The following is a 20,203-nucleotide window of genomic DNA, read 5'->3' as shown; positions in this document are numbered from 1 at the left end:
CGCGCACCGGCCATTGCGGCTCACTTGGGGGGTGAATCATCAGATGGAAGATCTTCCTCTCTGTCTCTCCTCCTCTCTATATATCCGGCTTTCCAATAATAATAAAATCTTTTAAAAAAAATTAAAAAAAACACTAGTGCACAATACAGAATGCCAAGGTGAGGTTGCCTGTACTGGATGTGACTGCAGCACCAAACCAGCACGCGTGAGAACCAGGAAGGGAGGGGGCAGAGCCGGCAGGGGGATTAAGGGGCTTGTCCCCTCGCTGGACAGCTACTCCCACTGGAGAGTGTGGGCTGGGATGGGGACAGACCAGACTGGGCAGGGTTACAACACCTGTGCGCCTCATGCGGACCAGATCAGGGAAAAGCCAGGCTGGGCTGATTATTCCTGTGGGTGCAAGCATAAATGAGAGCGGGTGAGGGTTGTTTGGGCTTAGCCACAGCATCAGCTGGCAGAAGCTGGCCCTGGGGGCTAATTCTGTCAAGTCAAATCACAGAACCACCTAAAGAGTGCATAATCTGGGAGTGGGAGAGGTCTGGGAGGGAAATAGTGGGCTCTTCCCTCTTGGGTTACCACTCCCACAGGAGGGCATGAAAACTAGGACAGGGGTTGGGGTGGCTAGACAGAGAGGCACTCAACAACATCCGTGAGGGCTGGATAGTGGAGCTGGTTAGATGGAACTAAGCTTTAATACCCATTGACATGTACGAGAGCCGAATGGGATGTGGGACAGACTGGACTAGTTTGCGGTACATACTGGCAAACCAGGGTAGGGGGCGGGCCTGGTGGGGGTTATTGTGGGTCACTCTGACTGGGCTGCAGTTCTCACCGGTTTATGCGAGGGCCGAGTATGTGCTGGGCAGAACCAGGCTGGACTGCAACACCCATTGGTTCCAGTGGAAGTCAGGACTGAAAACAGAACCAACCCAGCAATTGCAACCACCAGCTGATCGGGGCGATGGACTGTGTTGGGCCCTGTACTTGCTAGAACATACAAGAATCTGGTCTGAGAACACCTCAGACAAAGTTTCTTTGGAGATCTTCCCAATCGAAATGCTGGACTCAGAACCCTAACCAAGAAAAGACAAAAGACAGAACAGGTCAATCAACCATCTCAGCTATATGTTGGCAGCGAAATACTGGGCAAATGGAGACTCTATGATGGACTATGTCAACCAGTGGATTCTGCAGCGGCCTCATTGTGTTTGGAGTGGCGAGATTGGCAGCGATTCATAACTGGTGAACTATCAAAAACACTTGAGCAAGAACCTCGGAGCATGCTCTACATCCGGGACCTGGGGAGGGTGGAAAATTGGGTGGGCCTTCTCCCTTAATACCCCCCTTTAAACATGAAGGAAACAATATGGAAATAACAGTCTTATCCACTTTCCTATAGCCCTTGAACCTTTTTTACCCTAATTAATTAAAAAAAAACTGAAAAAAAAGGAAAAAAGATCTTATGCTCTTCATTTTTATGGGGGCAGGAGGGCAAAATTGCTCAGGGGTTACGGACATTCTGTTCTTCTGTTTGTCTCTAGAAACGAGTGAGGAATTCTGTCCTTTTAGGCCAGTTGGGAATGTGTACAATTTCTGGGTTGTCAAGCTAGAGAATGATAGTGCCACCTTGTGGGCAGAGATCAGCAATGCTGCTAAATAGCCTTCACAGTACAGGATTGGGCCTCTATTGCAAAGAATGATCGGGCTAGCCAGAGTTGTAGCATGAAGCTGCTTCTTGGGAAACCTGCATACCATAGGGGCACCGGTTCACCTCTAGGCTGCTCAGCTTCTGACTCAGTTTCCTGCTAATGATCCTTGGAGAGCAGAAGATGACACAACTACTTGGGCCCTGGTATCTAAGCCGGACACCAGAAAGCAGCTCTGAGCTGTTGGTTATGGTCATTTGGGAAGTGAACCACAGAACAGATCTTTCTCAAACTTTGCCTTTCAATAAATAAATCTTAAAAAAAAAACCAATAATCTGGGCCCGGCGGCGTGGCCTAGCGGCTAAAGTCCTCGCCTTGAAAGTCCCGGGATCCCATATGGGCGCCGGTTCTAATCCCAGCAGCTCCACTTCCCATCCAGCTCCCTGCTTGTGGCCTGGGAAAGCAGTCGAGAACGGCCCAAAGCTTTGGGACCCTGCACCCGCGTGGGAAACCTGGAAGAGGTTCCAGGTTCCTGGCTTCGGATCGGCGCGCACTGGCCGTTGCGGCTCACTTGGGGAGTGAATCATCGGACGGAAGATCTTCCTCTCTGTCTCTCCTCCTCTGTGTATATCTGGCTGTGATAAAATGAATAAATCTTTTAAAAAAACAAACAAACAACAACAACAAAAAAACCCACAATAATCTGGGCCCAAAGGTCAGGGGTGCTAAAGTTGAGAAATCTGGCCCCAGTTCAAGACTATCTACCCCCAATGATTTTCAACCTTTGGAGAGACTTCTGACTCCAATGTTTCTTTTCTTAATTTAACAGAATCTGCTCCTATGAGAACAAGAACTTTCTAGAAAATACACTCAAAGTAGCACATGTTTTAGTATTATAATCTGACCAGAATACAGACATCTTCCAAAAGGTCTTTGATGGGAGTTGGTTTTGTTTTAAAGATGGTGGGCCTGGCATGATGGCTCAATTGGCTAATCCTCCCCTTGCTAGTGCCAGCATCCCATATATGGGTGCCGATTTCTGTCTCAGCTGCTGCACTTCCCATGCAGCTCCCTGTTCATGGTTTGGGAAAGCAAAGGAGGATGGCACAAAGCCTTGGCACCCTGCACCCATACGGAGACCTGGAGGAGGTTCTGGCTCCTGGCTTTGGATGGACTCAGTTCCAGTTGTTGTGGCTATTTGGGGAGTGAATCAGTGGATGGAAGAGCTTTCTCTCTGTCTCCTTCTCTCTGTTAATCTACCTTTCCAATAAAAATAAATTTTAAAAAATGACTGGTACATGGGGCCAATGTCATGGTATTGTAGGCTAAAACTCCACCTGTAGCATTGGCACCCCATTTTGGCACCAGTTCAAGTCCTGGCTACTCCCCTTCCCATCCAGTTCCCTGCTTATAGCCCAGGAAAGGAGCAGAGGATACCCCAAGTTCTTGAGACCCTGCACACATGTTGAAGACCCAGAAGCTCCTGGCTCCTGGCTTTGGATGAGCTCAGCAACAGAGGCTTAATTATCAGGCTCTTCTGACAGGTAAAAAACAAAATTAACAGACTCTGTTTGCTGAAGTAACTAAAGTCACACTATCTTCATTAAGAGTAACTAAAGGTTTCAGTTCCTGCTAACAGAGATATTCTTGAAAAGTTCCACCTGTATCCCCAGGCTTCTTGTAATCCCTCAGCTCCTCCAATGTGAAAAGCCCATGCTCACTTTAGCCCCTCACTTCCTGATTTTTCTCCTCCTCCTGCTCACTGATGCTCCTGTTGTTACAGGTTAAAATTAGACCTGTTGGTAGATGCTGGGCGTCAGTACTGCAGAGGTGAGTTTTAGCCTCCCCAATTGGTTGCAAGGGCTGGAGATAAGCCAATCTGAAGCCAGGAACCAGGAGCTTCTTCCGCGTCTCAAACATGGTGCAGGGTTCCAAGGCCATTGGCCATCCTTGCTGGCTTTCCCAGGTCACACGCAGGGAGCTGGATGGGAAACGGGGCCACCGGGATTAGAACCAGTGCCCATATGGGATCCCGGCATGTGCAAGGTGAGGACTTTAGCCTCTAAAGTATCACGCCAGGCCTGGAAAGGCAGATTTTTAGAGCGAAAGAGACACACAGAGAAAGAGGTCCCATCCACTGGTTTACTCCCTAAGTGGACACAACGGCCAGAGCTGAGCTGATCCGAAGCCAGAAGCCAGGAACATCTTCCAGGTTTCCCACGTGGTATAAAGTCCCAAGGCTTTGGGCCATCCTCCACTGCTTTCCTGGGATACAGGCAGGGAGCTGGATGGGCAGTGAAGCTGGATGGAAAGTGGGGCTGCAGGAACAGGACCCTGTGCCCACAAGGGATCCTGGCCCATGCAAGGCAAAGATTTAGCCTTAGGCTCTCACACCAGGCTGCTACTTAATTGTAGCACATTGTCTGCTACTTAATGCTGGATTCCTAACCTGGCCAGCACTAGCAAAGGACTCTGCCGTGGGACATGGACACTAGAAATGGACCTTCTCAGAGACTCAGAGCAGCAAAGCCCATTCCACTCTTGAATTAACTGTGCAATTTCTGACACAGGGCAGAGTATGCCCATATGCCACAACTACTGAACTGCCTGCAAACATTAATGTACAACTTTCAGAAACCTAAATTTCACAGGAATTGTTCCCAGGCTGTCAGTCAACCTTAGTGAAATGACAGCTGCTATCAGTAAGTGAGAGAGATGGGCTCCAGATATTTTGTACTGAGCATCTCCCTTGTCCAGTTTTTGCAGGATTATTATTTTAACATGCAAAATTTGGTCAAGTGAGAACCTTCCACACCGACTTTAATGGACAAACACAGAAACAATTAATTATTGTCACAGTACGTGAGGCACATGCTCCCACCCTGGAAGGCCAATGTCACCATAGCCACAAATCTATGATTACTACAAAACCAACAAGTCCCAGCAATTGCCTATACATTTTATGGAAGATTTCAAGGTCCCCAAGGCACAATGAAATGCTAGGAAGATAGAAATGCTAATTATTCTGATCAGTACAAATTGTATACTGAACTATTATACTGTACTACTACAGTTATGCATCCATGAAAAAAGCATAATTAATTTTTTTAAAAAATTTATTTTCTCCCTGTTATCTGGGAAGTCATTTTTTTTAAAGATTTATTTTATTTTTTTTTTACAAAGTCAGATATACCGAGAGGAGGAGAGACAGAGAGGAAGTGGAGCTGCCAGGATTAGAACCAGCGGCCATATGGGATCAAGGGGAGGACCTTAGCCACTAGGCCACGCTGCCGAGCCCAGCATAATTAATTTCAAAAGGAACAAATCAGCAAGGCTTTTTGCCTTTAAAGAAGGACTACTGATCCAGAAGAAGTTCCGGGCTCCTGGCTTCAGATTAGCTCATCTCTGGCCGTTGTAGCCGCTTAGGAAGTGAATCATTGACGGAAGATCTTCTCCATCTCCTCTCCTCTCTGTATATCTGGCTTTCCAATAAAAATAAATAAATCTTAAGAAAATAATAAAGAAGGAGTACTTCCAGGCTCTGTTCCAGGTGTGGAAGTGCAGATATGCGGGCAGGAGGGCCTCACTGCAGGCGCCTGGGGAGCCAGGACCTTCTCTTTGGCAACTTGTAAGGAGCTGCTGGAAGAACGACTCTCCGACTATCCATCAGCAACACCACTGGCTTCAAGTCTCAGACCACTTCCGCAATACACTTGCAGAACCTGATAACGTAGAGCACACAGAAGGAAATAACACGGTGACTTGCGGTCATGGGGAAACCTCCAAGCAGGGCAGCGCCAGGATGCTCACACACTCCCGGAAGGCGAGAGGAACAAACCAGCCAACTCTTTCTCCATTCTTATTCCTCAAAAATGTGGGGTACCCCAAGAAGACAGATTTGTTTGCTTCCCTCACTGCCACTCCGGACTCTGGGACTCTGGCTTCCCTCCCCCAGGCCACGTGGGCTCCTGCCACTGCCTCCAGCCCACTCCGACGCTCCTCTGTTCAGCAGCAGTTTCCTCAGAGCTTCCCGTCCCCACCATGTGCTCCCCAGGTGAGCACAGCACAGCCTCCTTGGGCACAGTGTGCATCATGCGGGAAGGAAGGCTTCATTAGGAGTATACTTCAGGACCCCATCACCCTCAAGCACCTAAGCCCGTGGGTGGAAGGGAGTGTATGTGTGCCAGTCAGCTTCATGATACAACAAAAAGCCTCAGATCTCAATCTGAATACAAGGGCCAGATGAATGAGAGGAAAAATAATGGAGTTAACCAGTTAATGCATGAAAAGATGGGTTCACAGTCCTGAATGGCTGTTAGAACTGTAATTCAAAGCCCCTGGAGACGCCCTGGGCACCATCTCTCCCTGGCTACATTCCCAACCAATCTAGAAGCCACCACCCCTATCCACAGCGCTCCTACTCCAAAGCTTTCCTTCATCCCAGCCCTCACACCCACAGCTACAGTAAGCTCAATGCAAGCACATCCAAATTTGTGTTATAAAATGCTTTTGGCTCCTAAGGCCCTGAGACATGTTTCCAATTGCTAGTAGCCTTGCTGCTGGTGCCTATGAAATTTATCCTAACAGTCAGTACTTATGGTGGTTGACCTCTGTAACAGTTCAATAAACCCTTTTATTTTAGAGACACCTGGGTTTCAAGCGTTTAGCAAGCCCTTAGGGACACAGTACCAGATGCACAATGGGTGTTCGGGGACTATCTGAGTGATCTGCACCTGTCCTTCAGACATGGACTTGTTCATTTCAAGAACCAGTAACGAGCATGGCCTGGAACAATATTGTTTCCTTTCTTCAAAGGCCACCATTTCCATTTATATGATTACTTATATGAGAAGGCCTCTAAAAGCTTATTCCAAATAAATATATCTTTGATTTTTCCACAAACTTGGTGAGGTACTTTCTCATATTGTGACAATACTCTGAACTGTTTATCCTTTTGGACAACAGTTTCATAGCCCTACTTATTTTTTTTATTAATTGCATTGCATTATGTGACACAGTTTTATAGGTACTGGGATTCCCCCCACCCTCCCCCAACCTTCCCCCCATGTGGATTCCTCCACCTTGTTGCATAACCACAGTTCAAGTTCAGTTGAGATTCTTTCATTGCAAGCATCTACCAAGCATAAAGTCCAGCATCTTATTGTCCAGATAAGTTCAACGGTTTCTTGGGGAGACCATCTCTGGTCTGAAGGTAGAGCAGGCAGAGTATCATCCTGATCAATTAAAAGCCTCGACATAACATCAGCAACAATTTATAATGTTATGGAATTAATTGACATAGTATTGAGTAACCAACACGTTAAAAAAATGCAAGTTCTTTACCACGTCCTGTGACTCCTTCGTTGACATTTCAATTTTAGTTTATACACGACTGGGTTCTATACACCTTAAAATGGCTATAGATTACTATTCAGCTGTCTTGTGTCTATTTTCATTATAGTATTTAGCATTATATAGCGTTGAAGAGTAATTTTGCTCAACCTGGATTTTTTTTCTTCTTCTTTTTTTTTTTTTTTTTTGGATAGTCTAGACTGGCTTATAACTCTAACAAGACATATGTCAACAGTTTAGGTGCAGAACAGTTTTAGGAGGGGTGTGCAGAGAAATCTTCAATACCCTAGTGAGGAGTAACCAATCTTTGTGTCCCACCTAGTAAGGTATAAGTGAATCCACGCTGACCATTTCCTGTCTGATTCCAAGCTTTCCTTGTTGTTCTGTATCTATTCTAGAGTTTTGTTTGTTTGTTTGTTTTCATAGCCCTACTTATAACATCCACAGGGATTCCAAAAGTCCTATCTAGTATAAAAGAGACATCTACCCAAACATGAACTTAAGTCAGGCCCAGGCTGGGAATCCTATCAGTGAGCCACTTGCTCATTCTGACTTGCTGTCACTTCCTGTGTTAAGCACCATGAGGGGTGGCATGACACGAACATGAACAAAGCTTACAGTCCACCTTCCTGGTGCATGATGTCTCTTCCTGGGAGCTTCCTGAAATATAGATAGTGTGGGAAAGGAAACAGATTGCAAACCAATTCACAGCAAGCTGCTGGTGTGTCTCAGCTTCTGCCTTCTGCCAATGGAAGGGTTCTCTGCAGCGTGGCTGGGCTGGGGTTACGGCAAGTGACAAAAGGCACAGAAAGAGGACTGAGGTGCACTAGGGTCACATTTTACTCACAGATCAGAACTGTAATTTCATCACGCCACATTTTAAAGGAGAGTATATGACATAAAACCGCATCATTTTCAGGGAGGCAGAGCGACAACCAACAAACAGGCTGATTTCATCATTTCCTCTCTTCCCACCCATCCTGGCTGTGACTTGATTTTGAACCAGCTCTCCTCTGTACCCAGCGGGGGCAAGGCTACACTCAAGCGAAAAGAGAATCACACCCAACAAGCCCGTCCCATGAAAGCAGGAAGCTTCCTACCACTGCTTTCCAAAGAACACTTGAAGGATCTAGGCAAAACAGTTCAACAGGGTATCAACAGGCCATGTGTCCCCACTCACCTTGGGACAGTGTTCTGCACGTGGGTGGACAGCCTTTCCTTAATGTCCTCTCTGCTCAGAGAGGCTGGGCTGTGAGCTCAGCACCTGCAAGGGCACTGAGAAGGTGATGAATCTTATGGAGGCACCTCACCTCCACAGTCCCTCCCTACATAGGGCCTTAATGTCAGTGTGTTTGCAATCAAGTACTATAGAACAGAGGACCTAAGTAGCAGTGATGGGCATGGGTCCAGAGGCTTAAGTCGGGAACTGAAGTTGTCAGCAAGGTTGGTGCCTTGGGAGAGCTATGGAGGATCTATTCCAAATCTATTCACATGGAATGGCTTGTTTTTGTTTCTTAAGATTTGCTTATCTTTATTGCAAAGGCAGATTTAGAGAGAGATAGAAGATCTCCTATCCTCTGGTTCACTTTCCACGAGGCTGCAATAGCCAGAGCTGAGCCCAGTCGAAGCCAGGATCCAGCTTCTTTCAGTTCTCCTACGTGGGTGCAGAGTCCCAAGGCTTTGGGCTTCCCAGGCCATAAGCAAGGAGCTGGAAGTGGAGCAGCTGGGACATGAACTGGGGCCCATATAGGATGCTGGCGCTTGCAGGTGGAAGATTAGCCAACGAGTCACTGCGCCTGCCCAGATTTGTTTTATTTTTTAACCTGGCTAGGACATACTCGTCACAAATTTGGCCAAATGCTATAAACATTACTATGAGGGTATTTTTTTTTTAGATGACATTGACATTTAATCCAAAGACTGATTAGAGCAGATTACCAGACAAGCGATTGGGCCTCATCCACACTTGATTTTAGCCAAAAGTCTGAGAAGCCATGGGCCTCATCCAGTCTGCTGAAAGCCTTAGGTGGAAAAGGACTGAGGCCCCTGAGGCAGTGGAAGAGCCGCCTCCAGATGGGCTTCTAAGGCGAGGCGCCAAGGCCAGCTCTGCCCTGACCTCTAGCTTACTGGTGACTACTGCAAAGGGGGCAGGCAAAGATTGCAAAGTGTAATTCTAGAGATGGCTCTGTGTGCTGTGACTAGACATGCTACTGTGGCTGATGAAACGCAATGTCATTTGCCTCCTGCCATGAGCTTTCCATCATATTTATATTCAGTTACAGTCTGTTCAATCTTTTTGCTCCAACTACGGAGCAGAACACGGGCAGTTAGACAAAGGCATAGGAATGGGCCTCTCAGTGAAGCCTAGCCCCGCAACTGCTTCAGAAAGATACAAGCAAAGCAGGAAAGAGCTAGAAATGTTTTACTTTTCAAAATATTCCACAGTGCAGCTTTTCTTGAGGCCCAGAAGAGAAGCTGGCTAGGAAGATTTCTGTTCACTGGGGACTTGCTATAGGTGGCCGACAATGAGCACTCAGGGCGCACGCACAGGACAGCTTCTGTCACCAGCTTTATGTGTGTCCTCCACGCTGCCGCGAGACATGAAGAGCGGAGAGGAAATGGCCAGCTCAGGGCAGAGAAGCAGCAGAAAGCAAGGTAGTTTTCAACGACATAATGTACAACAAATCATCCTATGCAATTCGAAGTGCAAATCTGCACCTCCGCTAACCTCAGGTGTTTGTCAAGGCTTTCCAGCGATATGAACGTGACGAAATTGAACTGACATTAACGCAGTCTGTCCGTGGACCCTGAGATACTCGTGCGCAGGATGGAAAACGCAGACGAGTTTGCCACTCTTCAGTTTCTAGAACTGCAACGTTCTCATCTCCTAGCAGCTCCCTCCACCCTCGCACCTGCATTCCTGAGATGACCTGGGGGACCTCGACTATTCCGGCGGTGCCAACAGACTCCGGAGCCCGAGGACGAAGGCAGTGTGTAAGCAGGGATGGGATAGGCCTTGCCCTTTCCGGCAGCGCAAGCTCCTTATCGCCGCTGCCCTAAGCGCAAAGATTGCCAGCAACCCGAACCATGCCAGCTCCCGGGACCTGAAACTCCGGGGCGTACCCACGTTGGGGCCGCCCAAATCGCGATTCACCACGCCCAAACGGCGTGTCACGCACAGGCCGGAAGTCCCGCCCTGACCACGCAGCCAGCGCTCGAGCATGCAGGTGTGGGCCCTGCTCGCAACCGAGTCTGTCTCCGAAACCCCGTAAGTGCACGTCGCTACCACACTTCCCTGGTCCTGGCTCCAGCGTTCGTCGCGCCCCCGCGAGCGGGCTGCGCCCTCAGACGCAGGGAACTTCCCTGCGGGCCCGTGCGCGACGCGCTCCTCCCCCTCTCCGCCCGTGGCCACGCCCCGAGCGCGGCTCCGCCCACCTCGCTGGGCACGCCCATTGTGTTCAGCTCTCCTTGCTTCCCCAAGTCCCTGCTCTGCGCCTCACAGAGGCCGCTGGCTAGCTGGACCAGCTTTGTCACAGCCTTGGCCCTCAGGGAGTTCTGGCCACTGTCCTGCTTCTGGCATTCCTTTCCCACTGCCAGGGCCTTTTCCTACTGTCCAAATTCCTTCCCAAGTCTCGGGCCAGGCCAGGCTCCTTGGAATAGGACCATGGCCCTTTTGTACTTCATCCTATGCCCTGTCCATCCTGGCCAATTGTGTCGTGGTTGCTAGTCCACATACCAGGACACCATGACCCGTGTCCAGCACGCTCTTCCAGCGCATGCGTTTTTCGGTGCCTGCTGCCCTGGTCACTGCTTAGGGTCCCAGGCCACTCACTTTTGATTCCATTATAGCCACACCTGTCATGTTGGTTCCAAATCCCTATGGCTTCCGTCTCCTGGCTGACCTCATCCTGCAAAACTGCAGAATGGACGGCGCCCACAGCCCCCAGAGCAAGCATGGTCACCCTCCGTATTGCTGCCAGCACTGAACACAACTGAAGCAGAAACCGGGTACACAACACAACTGCTGGAGCAGTGGCCAGAGTTCTTTGCAGCTGGGTTTCATGTCTTCTGACTCCACTCAGGCCACCAGCTGGGTGCATGCACCTGCCAAGGCCTCAACCAACTTTGAATGCGGCGCGGGTGTCTGAAGTAAGCACACTCCCACTTCCTGAGGTGTCTTCCCCATGCCTCTTCACAGGTACCTAGTCTGCACAGGTTGTCTTCGGGCCTGCGCAGACACCACCGCACTTAGCTACCTGCTGTGAACTCACACGCCTCCCAGAGCCTTCTGTTATACTTGCTCCCTTCACAATTTTGGGACCCCCCCCCATGAAGGAAGTGGTTATTACAAGCTTTGCTTATTGTCCAGAAATGTATGAGCTACCTCTGCTACAGGGAGGGAAGTCCCCACCCATCCACCCACCCACTCATCCATCCATCCATCCATCCATCCGTTTGTTCGAAAAAGATTCGTCTAGTACTGTGTCCCAGTGGTGAACAAGCAAGCCCTGAACGGCGCTTACAACCTGCAGTTCCTCAACTTGGGTTTCAACAAGGCAAGAAATGAGAAAATTAAAGTAGTAATGGGGTTCGTAGGTAGAGCCGAACTTGGTAACAGTTGCTCAGTTGATCCAATTCACAAATATTTTGAAGCAGCTGACATGGGAAGCCACTTCCTGGTTCTTACCTCAGGCAGTTACGCAGTCAGGGCTGAGTCCCTGGCACGTCTGCCCATTGCACTGGAGCGAGAGCTGCACCTGTTCCCTCAGTGAGCTTCACTGCCTGTCATTCCGTGTGCTCTGGCAGTCAGGGCTTTATGGGAACACTTACGGTTAACTGTACTTACAGCTGCTTTCTGCTTGCAGCTGCCATCCATTTCTGACCTCCGGAGCATGGGAAGCCTGGAAAGTTTGCACTGGAAGAGCAGAGTAAGGAACGCTTTCAAAAGAACATTCTTTACTGAATTTACTCTGGCTCTGACAGCCAGATCACTTATTTAAAATGTTTCAAATGTCAGCCATAGTCTTTTTTGGGTGGCAGGGGCTTGGAAAAATAAACTCGTAGGAAATGGGCCCACCTACAGGCTGGATAAGTTGCTGAATTAATTTCAAAAATATTTTTTTTGAAAGAGAGAGACTGGTAAGATAGACACACAGAGAAAGCCCCTACGTGCTGGTCCATTCCCTACCTGTGCACACTGGCCGGGGATTTTGCTTAGGGGCCTGGAAACAATGCAGGACTCCCATGGGGCTTGCAGGGGCCTGACTACTGCGGCCTCTGTTGCTACCAGCCAGAATTTGCATGAGTGGGAACATGTAGTCTGGAGTGGGAACCAGGAATTGAAGGCGGGCACTCTGATGTAGGCTTTAGGCATCTTAAGCACAGTGCTTCATGCCCACCTCCCTGCATTGTTTTTTTTTTAAAGATTTATTTATTTTTATTACAAAGTCAGATATACAGAGAGGAGAGACAGAGAGGAAGATCTTCCGTCCGATGATTCACTCCCCAAGTGAGCCGTAACGGGCCAGTGTGCGCCGATATAAAGCCAGGAACCAGGAACCTCTTCCGGGTCTCCCACGCGGGTGCAGGGTCCCAAGGCTTTGGGCCGTCCTCGACTGCTTTCCCAGGCCACAAGCAGGGAGCTGGATGGGAAGTGGAGCTACCGGGATTAGAACTGGCGCCCACATGGGATCCAAGCACATGCAAGGCGAGGACTTTAGCTGCTAGGCCATTGCACTGGACCCCCTGTGTTGGTTTTTATAGCATGAATTATAGACCATCTTCTTCCGCAGATGAACTGATACAGCTAAGTCAAAACATGGGCAGCATTGTGTGAAGGCAGTTGTTGAAGGAAGCCAAAGGAAAACCCATGGTGGGAGAACAAATAATAAGTACAGCAGTAATAAGATTAATTCTCTAGTATGCACACCATGGGATCCAGAGCAGTTGCTGAAGGTAGGCAGAGATTTTTTTCTCTAAGCTTCCACATAGCCACAGAGAAGAAATAGTAATTATATTAAGGGCTCGCACTGTTCATCAGGACCAGTTGTGGCTTTGTTTCACGGAAGCAAGGTTTTTCTTGATTTTCAGTCCTGAGGGCTTTGCTGATTACCTCTGAGGATGATGCTGTGAGCTCAGTGGGAAATCAGTTGCATAAGGAGTGACCCCCAGATGCCCCACAAGCACCCTGTTGCCACCGTCTCCAAGCACAGTGCATTAAATCAACTCTAGGAGCCTTCCGACCCGCCTGTTCAGCTGCGTCCAAGCCCTCACTGGTCTGGCTTAGTTCAACGTAGCATTTAGATCATTCATTGTGATGGCAAGTACATTTTAACTTGCATGTCAGTTCTTAAGTATTCATGTTAGCTGGCTGAATCAGTTGGGAATTTTTGTGGCCAAGTCCATACTGAGAAGGAAAACATTCTGTGATAGATTGATAGTATCTTTCATGGCTGCAAGGGTGGACAAGTGGCTCCGAACAGCAGCCTCTCCCGATATCTGACACTGATAGAGATATGGGTCTAATGAGTACCTTTTTAGTCCACACAATAGCATTCCTCATTATAAGATTCTTGTTGAAATTCAGACAGTTGAGGGTTCCTGGACAAAAACTCTAATATACATCTTTTGTTTCAAGCAGAATGAAAGTAGGTTAAGCTGCTGTTAGGACAATGAGAACAGATAGCTTAAACCATACTTGGCCTGATGCACCTTACCGTCCACTCCATACTTTTCTAGAAGTTGTCAACAGAAGTTCCCTACAGTCAAGTCTGAGTGGGACTCCCCAGAGGCAAGTGTTTGGCCAAATAGCTCAGAAACCATCCAGAATGCCAGCTTCCCATATCGAGGCACCTCAGTTTGAGTCCTGGCTCTGTTTCTGATTGCAGCTTCCTGGTAACACACTCTTGGAGAGAACAGGGCAGAGAGAACATGCCAGCCACGTGGGAAGCATGCATCAGCTTCCTGGCCCCTGGTTCAGTCTGGGCCCAGCTGTGGCTTCTGCAGCATTTCAAGGGTACCCCCGTAGATGCTTGCCCTCTTCTGTAGGTCCTCTCCATCCCTCTCCCTCACTCTTCCCATGCCCTCCTCCTCTTTCCCCTTTCGCTCTTCCTTTCTTCCTCTCCTTCTGTTTGTCTTTCACATAAAGAAATTAAAAATTTTAGATGTGGCTTACTGGACATGGACACCTCTAACTGGCGAACAAATCGTTGATTAAGGATGGGGAACACGGCTCCACAGATCATGGCTGCAATAATTGTAGTCTAGAAACAAATCTTGACCTGCCAAAACCACAACAGAACTCTCAGAACTGAGACAAAATTAAAAACAGAGTTAGAAACAACATTAAAACAGAGTTCGTTACTGGCTGAATTGGCTTTTATTCACAGTTTAGTTCGAGTTATAAGGCATTTAGCACAAGTGACTCCATTTTTGTCTGGTGTGGTCTGTTGGCTCTGATGCAGGAGCTTAGTTCAGAATAGTGGCCTCCCATAATTTTTGTCGAACCCACTGGAGCAATAGTGGAAAATGTTAGACATCTAGAAAGAAAAGTAAAATCTTGCTTATACCACCTGAGAGTCATTGTAAAGTGTTGGTCTCCATGCTTTAAATGAAACACAGAAACATGAATACATTCTGTTTAACAGATTCTTTAAAATTTTCCTTAGGAATACAAGATGGGTAGAATTATGCTCATTCAGTTTGTGTGAATTAATTTTTATTTCGGAGCAGTAGTGATTAACTTTATCTGAAGTAGAAAAATGTTAACCTGTGAGAAATAAGGCAAAGTTCATGATGGTTATAAGCTGTTCATTAACCTATAAGGTTTGGTGAGCTTTGCAAAAATCCTACCATCATATATTTTTCTCATAAAGGATATAAGATAAGGACATGAAGACAAAAATATAAAAAATGTCAGTTTCTTGTTTTTCAAAGATTTTGGAAATTTTTTTTGACTGACAGTTCAAAAAAGAACCTCAAAACACATGCTTTAGAGTATACTTGATAATACTGTCTTTCATTTCTACAGTCTGTAGCTTCTTAGAAATACAGTTTATGATTCAAAGTAACTAACCCAGCATTCTTAAACTATCAGATTTCCATGGGCTTGGAGAAATACAAATATGGCCCAGATATAGTTCCTACGCTATAGAAACTTACACTTTTGTAGGCTACAAAATTAAATCATGTTGCCAGTAAATGAATGCGCAGGTGGCAATGAAATGCTGTGGAGACACGGAAGTGGAGGATAAAATGTTCCTGGATTCTACAAGTTAGTAATGAAACTACACAACAAATCCAACAACAACAACAAAAGTAACTGTTTCTTGGGGAAGTGATAATCAAGATAGACACATGGAACAATAGCTAAGAGACTTAAAGGAAAAAAAAAGAAAGTTTCTAGGATTCCAGTAATGCAAATCTTGTAAAAATAAACACACACAAAGCAGAGTGGCAGGCCATGGCTCAGTTGCCGGGACCGGCTGGTAATGAAAGACGCAGGAAGGGGTAGGGAGCATGCATGTCAATGTCTGGATTCCGATCTTAGAGGCCTGAGATGGACTCTCTCACACAGGTATCTGAGTACGAGGGAAGTGATGTGGGGAAATAGTTTGAGTGTCAGTGACGAGGAGAATAGCATGCGGTCATGCAGTGTCGGACTGGTAGCCTGTATGTGCACAGCGCTCCAGCAACCAGGGGATTATTCGTTTTCATTAGCCAGCTTATTTAAAAACATGAAGAAGTTAATTTTAATGATAAATTCAGAATATAAAATAAATGATAGTACATCCTGTGGACAATTTCATATCTACACATATGGGTCCCTTTTAGCTTTTGTCCATTCTGGTGTGAGTTACTTCCATTGACCCAACAGACAGAGAAAAAAAGTCCTAGATACAGAACTAAATGATGTTTCTAAAGTTTATAGGGTGGTTAGCATCATCTCTGGCCTCTATACATTTCATGTGAGTCCGACCGTTCTTTGCAATTTGTGACACCCAAAAATATCTCTATACATAGCCAGTTGTTCTCCAGAGGACAAAATCAACTCGGGTTCAAAACCACCAAATTAAATAGAATATTTGCTCAAAATAGAGAAAAACCTAGGACCTGGCATGATGGCTCAGTGCCTAAGTCCTCGCTTTGGACACAGTGGGATCTCATATGGGCGCCGGTTCTAATCCCAGTGGCTGCTCTACTTCCCTTCTAGTGTTCTGCTTATGGCCTGGGAAATTTAAGGGTTCAATCAATTTGAAAAATTTACTAATGTAATACACAAATATAAAAACCCTCTGATTATATTAATAGATACTGGAAAGATAGCTGCATATAAATTACAACATTAGTTACTGATAAAATAACTTAGCAATTAGAAATAAAGGGATAATTGTATGACACATTTGTTTACTAAATTTTTATGTATATTTGATTCATTATAAAGGCAAGGAGACAGATAAGCGAAGAGCTCCCATCTGCTGGCTCAGCTTTGCGATGCCTGCAGCAGCCAGGGCTGGACCAGGCCGGAGCCAGGAGCTCAAACCACGTCTCACATGGTGGCCCAGAGCCGAGCACTTGAACCACCACCTGCTGCTCCCAGTGTGCACATCAGCACGCAGGAGAGCCAGCACTCAGATTCATGCTCTCTGACGTTGCGTGTGCACACCCTAAGCAGCACCTTAATTGGCACACCTAACAGTCTATGACATCTTTTTACTGCAGCTCACCTGATCCTGTGGATAGCAGCATGTCCACATGACGTTACTCTGTTCTGATCGTGCAAGTATATGGAGCAGAACAAAAGCAGCGGCATCTGAGAACACAAGAGGAGCCGAGGCTAGCAGAGTTGTCTTCTAAGTATTAAATACATGAACGTTTGTCATGCCTGTGGGGATATGTGTCTTTCCTACTTTTTGTGTATTTTCTATTCAAAACTTCTACTGCTATGTGTCCTGTCATTTTTAAATGATACTACAAACACTGAGAATCAGAGAATCAGACTGGATCATTTCTCAACTTTTTGGATAAGATAAAGTTGAGAATCAGAATTTAAAAAGATTTTCTTTGGGGCCAGCCCAGTGGCATTGTGAGCTAATCTTCACCTTGCAGTGCTGGTATCTCATATGGGCACCAATCCGTGTCCTGGCTGCGCCATTTTTGATCCAGTATCCTGCTTATGTCCTCGGAAAGCAGCAGAGGATCGCTCAAGTCCTCTAAAAAAATGCCTTTGAAATAAAAATAAATAAATCTTTAAAAAGAAAGAAAAAGAGATATTCTTCTTAGTTTAAATGAATGACACTGACTAAGGCTTGCTGTTCTCCTGTCTTCTCTATCATAGTCCACATTTGCTACTCTGACAAAAATGCAGCCAGAGCAGCTTTGAGTGTCTCTGACGTGGGTCTGCTCCTTAATGCAAATGCTTTCTACCTCCTCTAGCCCTGTGTGTATGGACTTTTCCTCCCAATAATGACTTTACCTAGTGTAACATTTTCCAAGATGACTTCATCTAATCTGACCCTTTTCTCAGAAGTTAGTTCAGTGAGCTTTTCCTTCAAGGAAATTTCCATTGTACCTAATAGTGAAATTGCTAGTTTGGGGGAAGGGCTAACTTTTGGCAGCTTCTCGACTTTTTGAGCCAAGGAGAAAGAGATGAGAGTAAGTTTGCTCTGATGGATTTAACCAAGAGAAATGGATTGGCTACAACCAAATACCACCCTTCCTAGGAGAGAGAACGTATGTATCTGGAGCTGCCGTGGAAGTCTCCTTGTTGTGGATACTTTTCTCATAGTTGTTTTCATCTGATCGGGTTATCTGGCATTTGCGTCTCTTTAAACTCTTTAGACTGGAGCCTTGACACACCTCTTCCTTATTTGCCTGGAGAATACAGAAATACAGAAGAGGTTATCCTGAACTGCAGTTCTGTGCTGGGGGCTTTCTTTCCGGCATTTGGTACTTATCGTTTGGCCTCTGTTTACCCTCCTCCCCAGTCCTTCCCAGCGTCTATTGAATATATGTGTCGATTTGTCACACATGTCAGAGTTCTGAGAATCAAATTCCACCTCCATTGTTTTCTCTGAATACTGAGAGGCAATGGAATATGAGCCACGTCATCATGCTGAATCTCTGCCACTCGAGGGGGCCTGCATGGCCAGTACCTGGCTGTTGTAAAATTTCCTATTTGCCAAGTCACCCAATCTAGTTTTTCCACTGATGGTTTTTAGGAGCAAGATGAGACATGGGGCCTGAACTCAGAAAGAGGCAGCATGGAAGAGAGGGGACCCTGACGTTGAGCCCCTGGGGGTTACTGTTGGCATCTTTGGATGCCCACCAGAAAAACAATCTGTCATACTCATCATCTTCGTCTTTGGAGTCTCCATTGTAGTTGGACTTCTGACAGGCAGAGACACAGGGCGCTCCAGTGTGGCCGAGAGGGCTCACGTGCCAGTCAGTGTGGCTGGGAGCATCCACCCGTGCCACTCATCCCGTTTTTACCAGTGACTTCAACACTGCATTCGCAGTCCTCTATATCCGGTGATCACAGCAACAGTTGTGAGGTGTTTTAAGCATTAGGAAAATGATTCCGCAAAGCGAGCGCATTGTAACTCTAAGTAATTACTGTTGTGTCGCTGCACCGAGCAATGAAGCTAGGAGCTGCTTGTCCCTACTTAGACCATATTAGTGTGAAACAAAAGAAGTCAGCTTCTCAGCTGCACTAGGTGCACCTCAGCTGCTCAGGACTGCCATATTGCATAGCACAGGGAGGCGCAGAGCATTTGTCATCACAGAATGTTCCGCCGGGCACCACTGCTCTGTATCATTAACTGATTTTACACAACTGCCAGACCATGGGGCTGAAGGAGAGCAGCTCCTTTGTTTGCAGTGGCAGCTCTGCCCGGATGTTTACCTGCAAGGTGAGAGTCAGGTGCAGCCTTTCTCAGAAGGACAGCCTTTGTTCTGCAGAGACAGAAAGGAGTGCGGTTTGCTTCTCAGATTCAGATAGATTATCCATGAACCAGATATTTTAGTCCTGGAAAGGTGGAAAATTTCTGCCAAGGAAAATCTCTGGATTGGACTCAGTGTTTCCACAGAGCACTGAACCAGACACATTCAGGAGCAGTAGGAGAGGACTCTGCCTTTGTCAGCAGAGGAAACATTCTTTTGCGGTAGAGTTTGGGGAAAATAGCCAAATCTGTTTTCCAAACACATTTTTGTAAATAACTGACAGGAGATGGAAGTATTAACCCAAGTGATGGAAGTTAATTATTAACCCTGTTAGATGGCGGCTCACTGGTCTTTGTGATATTCTAATCCGGGTCACAGAATGGCTAAGACAGCTTTAAGTGGAGGGTGGATTTTATTTTTCTCAGTTTGCCTTCTCTTTTCCACTCTGAAAGAATGTTGTGGCTGCTCTTTTTCCTGGTGACTGCTATTCATGCTGAACTCTGTCAACCAGGTATGGAAACTCAAACAGAGATCAGCAGTTTTTCAAATGATTGACACAATATTGACTTAAAGAAGTTTCTATTTTTCTAAATCTGCAGACACGTTGTGGCTTGAAAGGGAGTTATAGCTGCTTTATAAATTTGAAAGAAAAATGTGAATCATGTAAGATGGTTTGGGTCAAATTTTTTAGCAGCACTCGCAACAGTTATGTTGGTAGCTGTGTGTTTTGTTGACCTGAACTGTGTTAAGTGTTGTGGCTTGCCTGATTCTGTTTGGGCTAGTTTGATCATTATATACTGCTCTCTCTCTCTCTCTCTGGTCTGGCAGATGCAGAAAATGCTTTCAAAGTGAGACTTAGTATCAGAACAGCTCTTGGCGATAAAGCGGTAAGTACAGAGCGTGCATGTTCACTTGAAGTTTCCTCTGCGAATGCCATTGTTCTTTCTCTAATAATAGCCCTATCTTTATAGTTATCTGAATCTTAAAATATTATTTCTACAAAGCTCAAATATGATCTCCTCTTAAACTAGAGATCTTAGTAAAATAGAAATTGCTCATAAAATGGGCTAGCCTAAAATGTTTAAGCTGTAGTATATGCTAGGAATCAATATGCAGTTTTGCATGGCACAACCCAGCACAGAGGTGTGTGAGGGTCTGAGTCGGGCGCTGTGGTCTCAGTTTTATTTGCCTGTCATTGTTCTGACCATTTGGATTTTGTTAGTTTCAGTTTTCTGGCGATTGAAAAGCAGGGCTGATTTTACTTG

The 20,203-nt window shown here is 46.4% G+C and overlaps 1 protein-coding gene across 2 annotated transcripts in view; it reads left to right on the top strand.

Annotated features, from left to right (window-relative positions):
* Window positions 1–12,887: 12,887 nt before the first annotated feature.
* CLTRN (collectrin, amino acid transport regulator) overlaps window positions 12,888–20,203 on the top strand; it is a 46,240-nt gene continuing 38,924 nt past the window's right edge. The window contains exons 1-2 of one of the 2 annotated variants that reach the window (XM_058659234.1): window positions 12,888–12,953; window positions 19,767–19,825. In XM_058659234.1, the coding sequence (XP_058515217.1) occupies window positions 12,920–12,953; window positions 19,767–19,825 (93 nt within the window). In that variant the 5' untranslated portion in view covers window positions 12,888–12,919. Of the gene's footprint in view, window positions 12,954–19,151; window positions 19,450–19,766; window positions 19,826–20,203 lie in introns of those variants that run through there. The other variant, XM_004597491.4, reaches the window with a different exon arrangement.

The sequence above is a fragment of the Ochotona princeps genome, chromosome X, assembly GCF_030435755.1.
Source record: "Ochotona princeps isolate mOchPri1 chromosome X, mOchPri1.hap1, whole genome shotgun sequence".
Classification (NCBI taxonomy): Eukaryota; Metazoa; Chordata; class Mammalia; order Lagomorpha; family Ochotonidae; genus Ochotona; species Ochotona princeps.
The sequence above is the reverse complement of the archived record's forward strand: the minus strand, read 5'-3'. Positions and strand labels throughout refer to the sequence as shown.